General features: G+C 39.1%; 1 protein-coding gene across 1 annotated transcript in view; it reads right to left on the bottom strand.

Moving 5' to 3' along the window:
* The window catches only part of CRACR2A (calcium release activated channel regulator 2A), a 64,754-nt gene that overhangs the window by 12,946 nt on the left and 36,550 nt on the right, over positions 1 to 15,258 (bottom strand). The window contains exons 12-15 of the mRNA XM_082494859.1: positions 10,094 to 10,226; positions 7,305 to 7,386; positions 6,003 to 6,117; positions 3,754 to 3,855 (exon numbers count right to left, since the gene is read on the bottom strand). Of these exons, the coding sequence (XP_082350985.1) occupies positions 3,754 to 3,855; positions 6,003 to 6,117; positions 7,305 to 7,386; positions 10,094 to 10,226 (432 nt within the window). The remainder of the gene's footprint in view (positions 1 to 3,753; positions 3,856 to 6,002; positions 6,118 to 7,304; positions 7,387 to 10,093; positions 10,227 to 15,258) is intronic.

Here is a 15,258-nt window from a genome sequence, read left to right as displayed (position 1 = left end):
GTGGCAGATAAGCACAGAAGAGCAGAGAAGGGAAGAAATCAGGCAATGTTAGTGTTGGATGGATATTTCATTGATTTTTTTTTTTATTTTAAACAGTGTTCTGTATGCTATTTACAATGATATAACCCTATGATTCTCTTGCTTTCCTTAGAAAAGTTTTAAGATAAATTTTGACCAGCTCAAATTTCTTGCTAGCTATGCAAATAGAAGGTTGCAACAAAATTTACACTCCTTTTTTTTCTGTTCAGCTGATCAGAACTCTAAGAGAAAACCTACTGTGGTCAATATCTAGGCACTTCACGTCAGTCAAGCAGAGAGTGATACTACTTCATCCTCCCCACATACAACAGAATTTCACTAAAGGCAAACTCTCAGTGATGACATAATTTATGCTGGCATGAATCTGAATGGATTTTTCAACGAATCCCAGGAGTAAGACAAATTATTGATGAAAGGTAATAATTTAAACTCAATTGATATTAATTGCTTATTTCTTTCAGTCTGGCAAACAGGTCCTTCTCTGGAGGAGGAGTTAGCCTGGAAATACAAAGTGTCATTCCTTTGAATCAGGGAGGGAACTTTAATTGATAGAATACACAACGAGAACAAAGTAGCAGAAGGCAGGACACATATAATTAATAAGCCAGGAAATGCCAGACATCTCCATCCGGCAATTAACTATTGAACCTGAAGACCACTGGCAATTACTTCATTTTAAAAAGTTACATACAAATCAGCAGACATCTAAAGAACAGGGAGGAAAATGAATTATTACCAGATGGAGCTGGGCAACTTCTGTCCTGTAAGGTAGTATCACTGTGGGAAGAATAGCTCCCTCATTAGCAGTATTTGTATAACAACAGCACCAACGGTTAATAAAGGAGACGCTGTATGGACACACAGTAACAGTCCTCATCCCATGTCTGCAAAGTCCAGGCAGACAAAAGGCATTATTATCTTATTTTATAGTTGAGGAACAGAGATAGAGAAGGATTTATTGACCCATTTAAGATCATCCAGGAAGTCTGTGCAGGGCCAAAATAAAATCATGCTGCCTGAATGCCTGAGCAGCACCTATATCATAAGCCATTTTATTTAAATAATCTTCAGTGGTTACACTAATCCACTCAAATAGAACATTGGATGCTCCTGGATGCTCACAATATGATCTAAATACTCTGTATTTTTGTTGTGCTCATATGAAGTCTTGATCAAGCTAAGCTAAACAGAAATTTGTTAAATGCAGATTTCCTTCTGCATCCTGTACAAAAAAGGTCAAATGGACTTGGCATTTAGAAATTTGTTAAATGCAGATTTCCTTCTGCATCTTCTACAAAAAAAAAGGTGAAATTGACTTTTTTTTCTTTCTCTCTTTTTCTTTATACTCCCAGTAGCTCTATCAAGAGAGTTTTAGATGTTTTCCATCAGGTCATTCTTGTACTGCATGTGAACGTTTTCTTTTGTGTCTGCCGTTTCTCCCTGCAAAGTCAATACTGTAAAATTCTCCTTACCATCATGATGTTTACTCTTTAGTTCATCCAACTACAGATCGGCTGCATCACAACCTTGTTGTCCCCTATGATGCCTTCCCAGAATCGCTATCCGCATCCTATTCCCCCTTTCCCGGGCTATCACACATACACTGCAACTACCAGTCTTCTCAAATGACAAGGAATTGAAAGGACTCCCTTCAGACTGTCATTCTTCCTTTTAATAATGAATTGTGCTGCCTGCCTTGCAAAGATGTTACGTGACGTGTGCATTATAATGGCAGCCCTTGGGTTTCTGACCAAATTTGTAGTACACTAACTTGTAAGATGTGGGACTGACGCAAAGCAAGAGTTAATATGGCTGGGCTGGAATGCCCTCTGAAAGTACACATTCCACTCTGACTATAGAAAAAAAAAAAACAGGTACAAATGATTCCGTCCTGTGAGACTTTGAAACAGTCCATAAACACTGTTGGACTTCAGGATCAAAAGGCTAATCTGGTTTGTGGTCTGCAATGAGGTTCAGAGTTTTTTTCACCAAATATGGCTATACATATTTGTATCAGCTCAGCATCTAGTTCCATGTATTTTGGGTCATCGGGGAGTAATTCATGGGATTGTTCACAAAATAAGTAACTCAATTGCATTCACTAATAGAGACGGTGGTATGTGGTTTCATAGGAATTACATGGCTATTTAGCAAGAATTAAAATTTCATTAAAATTCATGGTTATTATTAGCTCAACAAGCAAATTGTTATAATTCAATTATATCTACACTGCTTTTCAACTAATCCATTGTCATTAATCATTCCTTCCCTTAGCTACCTCGGGTAGCACATTCAAGGATTCAAATGACTCATTCAGATCCATTCATTTGATTATAACCATCTTTAATTTGACAACTTTCTTTGTTTTACTTATGCAAAACGTTCTATTTTCTTGCATGACATGTTAAGATTAATGGCCTGGTGGGCTGTGAGTTCTATCTATTAGAATGATTCATCTTTGTTTTACTAGTACAATTTTTTAAGAGAGCTAAATGACATGCAAGACACCTACTCTGTCCATTTAGCATTCATGCATCATTTGTTTTTTCACAGAAGGGTTCAGTGTTACACCCTGGAGTCCCTCCTAGCCTCCAGCGCCTCAAAACTATCTGCATTTCCATGCATACAAGAAAATAAAGCAGATTTCCTAAAGGGAGAACCTTTGAGCGATGAAGTTCAAGACTGATATTACTCCCCTAGAAAAATAAAATAATGGACACAAACCTGAATACAGAGGTATGCTTGTAAAAGGCTGTATGAATAATCAAATAAGATAAAAAGAGATCTGGGCCTAATTCTTTCAGTTACAAAGAGGTGCCCAGCAGCAATCTTTCCTATAAACCAAGAACAATTCAGATGTATTTCAAATTTTGAAAATATCCTTTTTTGTTACCAGCAAGCAGAGCTGTAAATCTATTTTCAAAGGAGAAACAAGTACATATGTGAAATCCAGCACATTGTTTAATTTAGGTAAATTCCTACCAACTCAGTTCATTTCTCAGGAACATTGGGATGACTTATTTTTAAATAAATGAATATTCTGGAGGCATTACTGTTCAAACTATATGCATTCTATAGAGAGATTCAAAAGAAAAATTGATGAGCATGGGTACACAGGAATATTAAGAAGTATCTGCTATTTGCAGTCCCTTAATGCTTAAATTATGGCCCATGGATCACCAGTGTTCTGGTAGACGCAGACTGTTAACTCTACTTATTTTATCTCCTTGATGGAAAGTTACTAAAAGTAAACATGTTTTCTACTCCTACCATAGGAGTAACAGATGGTCTTCTGTGGTTTTACAGGAGGTAGGAGGGAGAAAATATCCCCAAATTATCTCTCTGTAAAGAATCTATCCAAAGAGATAAGAGAGAAAGAAGAGAGAGAAGAAGAGAAGGGAGGAAAAAAACAGAAAGAAAGAGAGAACAAAGAAAGAGAGGGGAGAGAGAGAGAAGAGACTGAGTGAATTCTCAGGTATTTTCACACCACTCACTTTTTGGTTTTTCTTCATCTAGACAGTTTTATAACTACTATAATTATCAGCACTTACATCACTGAGAGCTGAATTGATGAGTCTGGTGGGCTTTCTAATCCTTAAAAATACTTGTCTGATTAAAATAAATCTGTATTTCTATGAATTTAGACATTTTCAGACTCCATTTTAAAACCTTCACCTTCAAGTTTTTTAAGGGGTTCTCGCCTAACTATAGTACCTTAGCAAGATGCTCTCCCATTCCCATAGGGACCTCACGTTCCTTTTCATTATCAGTTTTATTACCCAGCAAAAGCACAGGTACATTCTCCCCAGTTGTCTCCTGCAGAACAAAGAACAAATATCATCTGAGGCATTGTATTTAAAAAATCACAGATCAAGAGCCTAAAAACTAACAAATGTCACACTGCAACAAGACATTTAAGACATCACATATAAGCCAGGTACCTGCTGTTTTACTTACAAACATGTCAGGAATTAAAGTTGGATAAAAGGCAAGAAAAAGACAGAACGCTAGAGATTGCACTAATTTGGCATTTTTTAATAACAGCACAGAAGCTCATCAGACACTTTATTAAAATGGAAGAGAGAAAACTACCATGCTACACAGGCTCTGACATTGTGTGTTTATAGCCACTGCTTTTCTAATTACGTGGACAGGAATATAATGACAACACCTGGGTACAATTATGCCAAATAAATTACATGAAGTAATGAAGAGATACACAGAATAGGCCCCCCAAAATACACGGAATAGGCATGAATCAAAATTCATTCTGAAAATGGTTAAAATTATCAAAATGAGTACATTCATAAAGTGGGTTGAATGCTGCAGCAGTAAATGCCCTTGGCCTTCTGTCTTCAATTTAGCAATAGTTTGTAGTAAACAAAATTAGTCAGTAAAGATGAGTGAACTGTTAGAGTTTGGAAAAAGACTTTGACCACAGTATTTGATTTTTCTGGATCAAAACCTGGAATTCTCCTCTAGCTTTTACCATACTGAATTATAAAACAATCACTGATTTATTAATATCGTATACCTAATAAGCCCAATCTTACAAAATGCATGCTGCTATTACTTCAGTAGAGCTACTCAGATGAGGAATAACTCTGCCTGTTTGGAAATATTTGAAGGGCTACAAAGATGATTAGGGGATTAGAACATCTCTCTTATGAGGAAAGACTGAGGGACTTGAGTCCTTTTAGTCTAGAGAAAAGAAGATTGAGGGGGGATCTTATTAATGCTTATAAATACTTAAAGGGAGAGTGCCAGGGGGATGGGAACTGTCTTTTTTCAGTGATGCCCAGTGATAGGACAAGAGGTAACGGGCACAAGCTTGAACATAGGAAGTTCCATCTTAACATGAGGAGGAACTTCTTTTCTTTGAGGGTGGCAGAGCACTGGAACAGGCTGCCCAGAGAGGCTGTGGAGTCTCCCACTCTGGAGACATTCAAAACCGCCTGGATGCCGTCCTGTGCAACCTGCTGTAGGTGACCCTGCTCTGGCAGGGGGGTTGGACTAGATGATCTCCAGAGATCCCTTCCAACCCTGACCATTCTGTGATTCTCTGAATGAATGAGTCCTAACTTCAACTTGCAAAGTCACCTATTGGCCATTACAGAAAACAGTGTATTATACTAGAACACATGTCCAATAAAATCAGACTAAATGATCTTTGCATACCAATTTATCCCTACTTTGTTAGCAACAATAATCTGCAATAGTGAGGAAATAGGAAGTCACACTTTGTTCTCTCTAGCAACTCAGTCCTTTATGGCAGCAGCCTCAGTTTCTGGTTTTGTGTTGTTTTTTTTTTATTTTGGCCACAAGCAAATTCAGGTGCTTGCACTCCCAATACGTTGTCTATGAGCTACAAGAGAAATATACATACCAAGAGAAAAAAAATTTAATTAACTGAAGCCACTCTGTGACATGGGCTATGATTTTGTTTTCATGTGGTTGAAAGGATGATCCCCAGGAAACTGAACTGTGTACGATAACAGTTTTATAGCACTAATATAGATACTATAGCTTTAAGTTATTGCTTAGCTTCACAACACAGTCAATATCCCGTGAGCTACATACTTGGTTGTTAAACTGCTAGTGACAATCAGTGATCATCAGATCATCATCACTGCTCCAAAGCACCTCCCACTGCCAGTGGTGATCCAATGGGAGTCATCAGCTAGATAACCTTTATGTGAAATAAGAGAACTCCATGCTGGGCTTTCCCCAGAACTCATTTGAAGTCCTTAAAACCCTGGAATTGTGATTATTTTCATAGACACAGAGATTACAAAAAACAGCTTTACTGGTAACTGCAGACCAAAATCACTAACAAAAATGTAATTGTGACAGCACAAGAAACATGCTGCTGTCTGTGTTTTGCCCTGCTAACGCTCCCTGTCCAGAAGAAGGTAGAGAATAATGCCACCAGAGTTAGTTTAGTTAAAGTTATGTCATGTTACCTCAATGCTTATCAGCCACTGCTTGACAGCTGTGAATGTGTCTTTTGCTGTTATATCATACATCACAATGACACCATCAGCTTTTCTGAAAAACTGCTTGGTAATGCTTCGGTACCTACAAGTAAGAACCTGTTTATAGCTCTCTTCAACAGAAGCGGCAATCTGACAATATAAGTAAAATTTTATAGTAATTTCCCCCTGCCACCCCCACAAAGGAAGAGGTTGCCATACAGTTTCTTCTAATTATCAAGTCTTAGTAAGGGTGAAACCCTTGTTAATTTGGTTAATATATGTATTCTAAAATTCCATAAACTAGACAAGGATTGAGACATTGTCTTGGTGAAAAAAAACCTTCTTTTCTGAGCTATTAAGGCATTTTCTGCTATAGAAATAATTCTAGGTACATTTTAAAATCAGCCTTCTTCCTAAAGAAATCGTGTGGTACTACACTTTTAAGACCTTTAATAAGAATCTCTTTTACAGATTTGCAGTTTTTCTATAGACACTTAGCACCAAATCAGCACGTTATTGCTGCTAGGGGATGATCTAAACTGCGAATTCACTGGATGTATTAAGAGTACTCCTATATTTGTCTCTCTCCCAAGAAGCATGATTAAGTCCATGCTTACTAATCTTCAAACAAATGATTGAAGGAACAAAATCTTAGAATGTGTACCAGTTTTGACTGCAATAGAGTTAAATTTCATTGTACTAGCTTGTACAGGGGCTATGTTTTGGATTTGTGATGAAAACAGTGTTGGTAACACACCATTTTAGTTACTGCTCAACAGTGTTTACACAGCATCAAGACATTTTCTGCTTCTTGGACTGCCCTTCCAGTGAGTAGGCAGGGGTGTACAAGAAGTTGGGAGGGGGACACAGCTGGTACAGCCGACCCCAACTGACCAAATGGATATTCCATACCATATGACGTGCTCAGCAATAAAACTGCAGGGGGAAGAGAGGCTGGCTGAGGCTGCAGTTGCTCAGGGACTGGCTGGGCATCAATTGGTTGGTGGTAACAACTGGGATTTTTTGCATTTTTTCTTGGTTTTGTTTCTTTTCCTCTTTATTTTTTCTTTTTTGGTGGTGGTGGTGGTAGGTTTGGTGTTTGGTTTTGGGTTTGGTTTTTTTTGTTGTGTTTTTTTTTTTTTTTTAATTATTAAACTGTATTTCAACTAGAGTTTTCTCACTTTCACAGTTCTGATTCTCTCCCCAATCCCACTGGATGGGGAAGTGAGCAAGCAGCTGTGTAGTGCTTAGCTGACTACTAGGGTTAAACCACAACAGAATGTTTCTCACCGTTCCTGGCCAGCAGTGTCCCAGAGTTGCAGGACTACACGGGTATTATCTACCGTGACGGTTTTCACATTGTAATCCACACCTGTAACAGAAATACAAGGTAGGTTGTCTCTTTATATGCTCAGTTTGATCTTTGAAACCCTGATCCAGCAAATACAAACAATTCCAGAGAGCGAACAAGATAGATACTTCATTAAAAATTATGTCCATAGTCTCTAACTATCACAGAAAAACAAGAGCTTTTATTTGCCTGAAGTTCTTCAGTAATAAAATACTGAATGTTAACAGAGTAGTTGAATTCTGTAAAAGCTGTAAAATGAGTAACTTTCCAAATCAGGATACATATGTCAAGGGTCCATTTGACAGTCCACAGCAGTCTAAGCCATTTAGCCTGGAATTCATGCTGTATAACTCCAGTTGTCTGAAATTTCAGTGTTTAGTCTGAGCTAGCCACATAGGCACCTTCTACAGTCAGTGGAAAAACACAAGGCACCACACTAAGGGGACAGTGGAACCTAAGATAAATGCTGAAGATAAATGGATTGAATATGTGGAGAACCTCCTCCCCGCTACGGAACACAGAAGTTGAGCTGACTACTGTTAGGTTAGTCCCCTAATTTTTATGTGGCCAAATGGAAGTGAGACAAAAATTAATTTATCTAAATTTTTAAATTAATCTTCTCCCAATTCCCCTAACCTGTGACAATATAAGTATCTTCTGGATATTTATAACAATAATTAGTCTTAAATATTAATCAATCACTGCCTCTTCCTAATGACAACCTGCATTTTCTTGTATCACATTGTACTGTATCATAGAGAATCATAGAATAATTCAGGTTGGAAGGGACCTCAGTAGGTCATCAACAATTTCTTCCATATCAATGGGATTTTTACCACTGGCATTAATGAAGAAGCATCCAAGCCCATGTTCCTTCAATGGGCAGTTAAGAAATCTGAGTGGAGGATAAATCCATTGCTTGTATATCAATGGAAGAAATTTGAGCTATTCTGTAGAAATTCAGTAACATTCTTCTCCTGCTTGTTCACTTGACTTTTCAACCGTCTGTATCTTGACAGCCATAGTCCACACCTGTGAAACTCATTGATGTGAAGACTAAATGAAAGCTGTGACAAATACTTTCTTGCCATTGCATTTGCAAGAACACTGGACCACCAGCCAAAAGATGAAAAGGTCAGATGCGTTCCGGTGCTTCCTTTGGAAGCTCCAGGCAGCTGCACACACTGTGTAAGATCCCAGAGTGTAGGGAAGCATATCAGCCATTTACAAGACATCATGGCTAAGATATAGCACCAGACTCTTAAATGTAAACAGTTACATGTAAGTGTCTATGCTGCCATTACAGTTAATTAAGATCTAGTCAATGAAGAGCTAGGAGTCTAGGAAATAAGTAAGCTCGCCCTGCAGTAGGCATCAAGGGTCAGATTAATTGGTCCCTAGGCCTCTCTGATTGGACTGATTAGGAGAGAGGATGGTGGGGTAGAATTCATCCGTTTGCTCACAGGCACCTAGTGCTGTCTGAGATGACATCTGGTATTCAAAACATCTGTTTCAATCTGGCAGGCCATCCAGGAGACCTGTTCTCTTCCAAAATAGCAGCTGAAGGCCAGGTGAAATACCTCATAGTGCCAAAAATAATTTAAATCTTTGTATCTCAGATCTTCTCTGACCCTAATGTGAACATAGACACTCAACATACCAGTAGGAATTTAAACTCGTGTGTCTTTATCTACCCCATAAGTCAAGGGAGCTACAGCAACTGCTCGCCTGGATGTTCTTTGATTGTCACAAATGCAAGACAAACCCATTAATCTAAATACCTTTTATTGTGAACAAGTTTTGTTTCATATATGCTGCAGAATAAGTAAGACCTAAATACAGACCAAGTATAATGAATCTAGTCTTTTACAGTAACTCAGCTGCATTGCAACAATCTATACTTCAGTTTTTGTACCTTGATTATCACGGAATCACGGAGTTTTCAGAGTTGGAAGGGACGTCTAGAAATCATCTAGTCAAACTCCCCTGCTAAAGCAGGATTGCCCAGAGCACATTACTCAGGACTGCATCCAGGCGGGGCTTGAAAATCTCCAGAGAAGGGGACTCCACAACCTCCCTGGGCAGCCTGTGCCAGTGCTCTGTCACCCTCACCGTAAAGAAGTTTTTCCGTGTATTTGAACGGAACTTCCTGTGTTCTAACTTGTGCCCATTATGTGTCTGATTATGTGTCTGACTTTTGAAAGTTTAGTTTACAACTTCAGGCAATATAAGTACCATATAGGCTTTGAAATGTTTGGCTTTGAAAACACTGGTCCAACACATTTATTTGGTGCTTAGCATAATGCTAAATCTTCAAATGTAATTCAGATGTTCTGCTTTCTCTTTAAAACAAAATCAGATTACTTAGAGGGATAGAGATGGGGTATGGCGGTGGGATGGTTAGCACAGTGCGGTCCAGAGGACAGGATACCAGTTTCAGAACAGTGAGACCTATAAGGAAATTCTAGCTTCATTGAAATCAATAGAATTTTTTCTGATTTATTTCAGTGCTGCCAGGATTTCAGTATGGAATCTACTCTGAAATGTCTCCATTAATTATCTGCTTCCCAGTTTAGAACTCACTTTGCATGTCCTACTCTCCTTTTGGATAATGACTTTTACAACATCTGTATGTTTCTGTTTTATAACACAGGGCCTGATCTCAGTAGAAGCTGCTAAGTACTGTTGGAACAAAAATAGTAATAGTAATAATGTTTCTTAAACTTACCTACAGTAGCAGCTGTGCCTGGGAAAAAACAATCTTCACAAAATCGCCTTAAGAATGAAGTCTTTCCAACGCTCGAATTGCCCACAAAAATAATCTTGAACAAGCGGTCTGGGACAGAGTTTATTCTCTCCTCCTTCAAGTAAAAGCAAACATTAGTCTCCAACTGCTCTATAAATCCTGCTACCTCTCCAATTTGCCTTGTCTTGAAGGCTAACTGAGATGGGAAAAATAAGAGATTTTATCCTATCACGTTCAACATTACTCATAAAGCAATATTCTGTTTCTTAAAATAACTCAGCATTTCAAATGTTTGCCATGCATCATTCCATATCGTTTGAAGTGCAGTGATTTGGATTGAGCTCTGGAAGCATATTGAATATGAACCTTGACATGAGACTGCAGTGAAAAATGCAGGAAACTCCCAAAAGAACATGGTTTATGTCCATCCCTGCAAATCAAAACCCATAAAGCTTAACACAGGTCTGCTCTGTTGTTTAACCCTATACCAACGACACAAAGGAAACAGCACATCTTCACCTAGATAAGAGAAGCAAAGTCACAATTTTTTGGCTTATGCCATCTATCACCAGATTCTTCTCTCTGCTACTACTGTGGAGCTAAGAGCTTCCACGGAATTACTGCATTTCTACATCTGTTTAACATTATAGGCAGAAGCACAGGGGAAAGAGACAGACAGAGAATTAGACCCAGTTAATCAGGCTGTAAACATTCAGCTGTGTTTCCGCCATTTAGTTTTTTAAGCAGAAAGAAGAACAATTTGTTCATGTCCTGTTTACTGCAGGCTAAGCTAAGTGCATGCTGGAGAGAATATTTATATCCTCTGTCAAGTAGGTCATCATTCTCAAGACCTCTGTATGTAGCTCAGGAGTTGCTTAGGGAAGAACACTGTAGCACCATCTGGTTTGCAGGGGGCGACCTAGCTGGCCTCTTCTGTTTTGTGCAAAGGTGGGGGAGGAAGAGGGAGACAGTGAGTTTGTTCTTAGTGCTGCAAGAAGGGGAGCAAGATCATGGATGCTCCTGGCATGAGTTTGTTGGGCCAGGGGTTGTGAGGAGAGAGAGGAGAGGAGAGGAGAGGAGAGGAGAGGAGAGGAGAGGAGAGGAGAGGAGAGGAGAGGAGAGGAGAGGAGAGGAGAGGAGAGGAGAGGAGAGGAGAGGAGAGGAGAGGAGAGGAGAGGAGAGGAGAGGAGAGGAGAGGAGAGGAGAGGAGAGGAGAGGAGAGGAGAGGAGAGGAGAGGAGAGGAGAGGAGGGGAGGGAAGGGACGGGAAGGGAAGGGAGGAAAAAGCCCTCTGCCAGGCATTTGAGGTACAAAATCCCTGAGACTGCTGACTTCAAGAAGACATCAGAGCTGAACTCACTGCCCGACAGTCCTTTGAATGGGACATTGAAGTCTGGCCTGGCAAATGTTTTCTACAAATGTACTGAAGCCTTGCAGAAACAATACAGAGCTGCACTTGATGGGGAAGTGAACATCTCATTGTTCACTTCTCCTTTTCTATTAAAATCCCAAACCCCACTGCAACTATAGGCTGCTAGTAATACACATACATCTATATAAAGCACATTTTCAGTTCCGCTGAAAAACTTTCCCAGCTTATTAGTCTGTATGCTCTAGGAAATAAAACAAGTTAACATACAATCATCAGCTTGGCACCATTTTCAAAGTGCTTCTGAGAACACTAACAAAATATATGGACTATATGACCTGAAATACCTTGTCCCTGGTGGTCATATACACCTCAGTAGCACTCAAAAACACCAGCGGCCTTCAGCTCAACTCCCAACATAATAGGCAGTCATTTTTCATGGAGATGTATTAAGTCCACTCATGAAAATAACCTTAATAATCAAACTTGATTCTAAAACTGCATAGCAACACTATACTAAGGGAAGAGCTACTTCATAGTCTGCTTCAACAAAGTGCTGATGGAATAACAGAATAGCAGCAGGATGTAAATTTACTTTAGCTTACAATGCAGCCTGAAAAAGTCTTCCCCAGATGTGTCTTTTGCGTGGTCCTCAATAAACAGTAGCCAGGTCAAGCAGTATACCTACTTTTTGTGCAATTTAACACAAATGTGGAAGATAGCAGGTATAAACATAGTGGTTCATATTCCATACTGAAAGAACTGAGGGGAGAGGAATTGCATCTCAGGTAGAGGTTTTGGACAGAAAATCTTGCTTTAATTTCCATTATGGTTCCTTCAGGTGTTTTCCCAATCACATTTCTGCTTATCCTAACTGCAGCTTCATCTTCATAGCCACTCAGAAAAATGTTCTACCTGACTGTTAACAAAAGAGCAGTTGCTGGCCTCATGTACTGCTGCAAATACTTAGACACTTTCAGCAGTCACCTTCCATAGGATGGAAATGGACTTGTTCAATTCTAAAAGGAGAAAAAAATTTACATTGGTTCTACTTGCCTAAAACATGCGGTAGGGCATAAAGGATTAGCGGCTAAATGATTGTGAATGTATGGTGAATAGGAAGGCTTAATGCCAGCAGCTAGGAGCCCGAGTTCAGTATAGTAAGCAATGAGATCATGTAATGCAGTAATACAAAGCCACGTAGACTATGGGAACACAAATAGCGATGAACTGAAAAATACAGGTTGTCTCAGACCCTTCGTCTTCCTACTGCAAAACAGAGAATGACAGGACTTCATATCTGAGTGAGCTACATATGTAACAACTGCATGGAATCATTCTGCCTCCTTTGCACAAGTATTTCTAGATCCTACGCTCCTTCCCACTGCAAATCCTTTGAGCAGCAAAACATGAGGGGAGAGAAGGACTGGCTGCAGAAGACAGTCTGGTTGATGTATGGCCCCAAGACTCACACCTCACAACTCACGATGCAGTAAGCAGGGAGTTATCCTTTTCTGAAGTCTTCTTCAGCTGCAGCTGAGGATTATATGCAGAGCTGCCCAGTAAACACTTACTAATTGAATACCACTCCTCCTAGCCCAGGCATGCTGTCAGTGTGCAAGCACTGTATGGAACAAGATCACTTCTGACATCTAAATCTCATGGTCAAAAAGTGGTGATCCCAAGAGCTATCATTTAGGCAATGCAAAGTTGTATGAGAAACTCTAATTAGAGTTTGACAGCTGGCGTATTGAAGGAGACACACTACTCACACAAAGTGGCAGCGGTCAGACACTTCCACAGCCTAAAGACTGTCCTAAAAATGGAAAGTCATCAACTAAATAGTCGTTGGCAGGCCTAGTCAGCAGGCCAAGAGGACCATGCACAACCATGCACATATTTTGGTGTCCCATGGACAGTTTACCAGAAATGAGTATTCTGCTGCATGTTTTTTTAAACTGAATTTTAAAAAACAAGCAAAAACCCAACGCAAATGAAGGGCTGGGCTAAAGCACTGACATTTCTTGGGGAAAAAAAAAAAAATTCCCAGTTCTAAGTGACCTTTGGAAATGAACTTCTTGTTTACTCTCATGATGTTTCTTTAGAAACTGAAAGAAAATGTTTTCAACAACCAGGCAGAAGGTATTTTATGATTTCTTCTCTGCCCTCCCTTCTTGCTTTCAATTGGTTTTGAGAAAAAACCCAACAATATAAGAAAAAACATCTGAGAGAATGCCCAGTTCCTACCCAGGTGAGACGATGTACTTTCAAGGGGCATGACTGCTGAAAGAGAGCAGGCAGGACAGGTTTGTATTAGCTGAATCTGATGACCTACCTGGCTTTTGCTCTCCTGAAGTCCAATGATGCCATACTTTGAAAACGTGATATGAAGTAAGTCATACAGCAAGCAAGAAGTATGCATTGTATAAATCACAATGAAGGATGAAGCTCTGTTCTGTGCCCTAGACTTTTTATTAAAATGTACCACTTAGAATTTATTATGTAACCATGGCATAATCCTATCATAATTTTCAAGATAAGCTTGCTTCTTCTAAAAGAACTATATAATTATGACTAAGTATATCTATTTTCCCATACTTTAATCTTTTTAATATGTGCTTCAAGAATCTAAAAATGAGTAATACTTAACAATGACACTAAAATTAGAAAACAAGCACAGCTAGCTCTGAAGCAATAGGGGTGCAAGAAAGATTTTAGGCTCCAAAGAAACGTACCTTCCAGCATATTGTTTTAAGGATTATTACTGCATGGTGAATTCATTGTTAACATGCTCATACAAGCTAGAGCTGAAAAAAAAATCTGGATTTCAATTTACTAATTAAAAGTCTTCTCAAAAATAATTAAAAAGTAATGATATTTGCTCTCATTATTTCTCAGATAGTGTAAGAGCTACCAAAGCAGACTCAAAAGTATCAGAACATGAGAAATGTCACTTTTTGACAAAAAAAAACCCACCACCAACGTTTCAAAATAAGAGTTGCTTCTTTTTTTAGAAAATTGCTACCTTTCAGTTGATCTTCTTGTGTCATCTATTACTAGGCTTAACTTCACTTTTCCTAAACAGTCCTTCAGACGTAGGTATATACACGCATTGTCTGAAATTACCCCTCCTTTAGGTTGCGTTTCCCTTCTTTGCATCATCAACATTTATCTGCAGTATATTTCCATCTCTCAATGCAATGGCTTAATTTATCATGCTTTAACTTAAAAACAGAAAACTAAATAATTTAAGATTCTAAGAATAATGCATTACCCTTCAACACTACTTCACATTTTCCAAATAGAATAGAATAGAATAGAATAGAATAGAATAGAATAGATCAGATCAGAATAGAATAGAATAGAATAAAATAGAATAGAATAGAATAGGATAGAATAGTTCCAGTTGGAAGGGACCTACAATGATCATCTAGTCCAATTGCCTGACCACTTCAAGGCTGACCAAAAGTTAAAGCTTGTTACTAAGGGCATTCTCCAAATGTCTCTTAAACACTGACAGCCATGGGGCATTGACCCCCTCTCTAGGCAGCTTGTTCCAGTGTTTGACCACCCTCTCGGTAAAGAAATGTTTCCTAATGTCAAGTCTGAACGTCCACTGACACAGCTTTGAACCATTCCCCCACGTCCCATCACTGGATCTCCGGAAGAAGAGATCAGCACCTCCCTCTCCACTTCCCTTCCTCAGGAAGCCATAGAGAGAAACGAGGTCACCTCTCAGCCTCCTTCTCTCCCATCTAAACAAACACAGAGTCCTCAGC

The sequence above is a fragment of the Vanellus vanellus genome (genome assembly GCF_965231255.1).
Source record: "Vanellus vanellus genome assembly, chromosome: 1".
Classification (NCBI taxonomy): domain Eukaryota; kingdom Metazoa; phylum Chordata; class Aves; order Charadriiformes; family Charadriidae; genus Vanellus; species Vanellus vanellus.
Note: the sequence above shows the minus strand (reverse complement) of the source record. Positions and strands in the feature narration are given on the sequence as shown.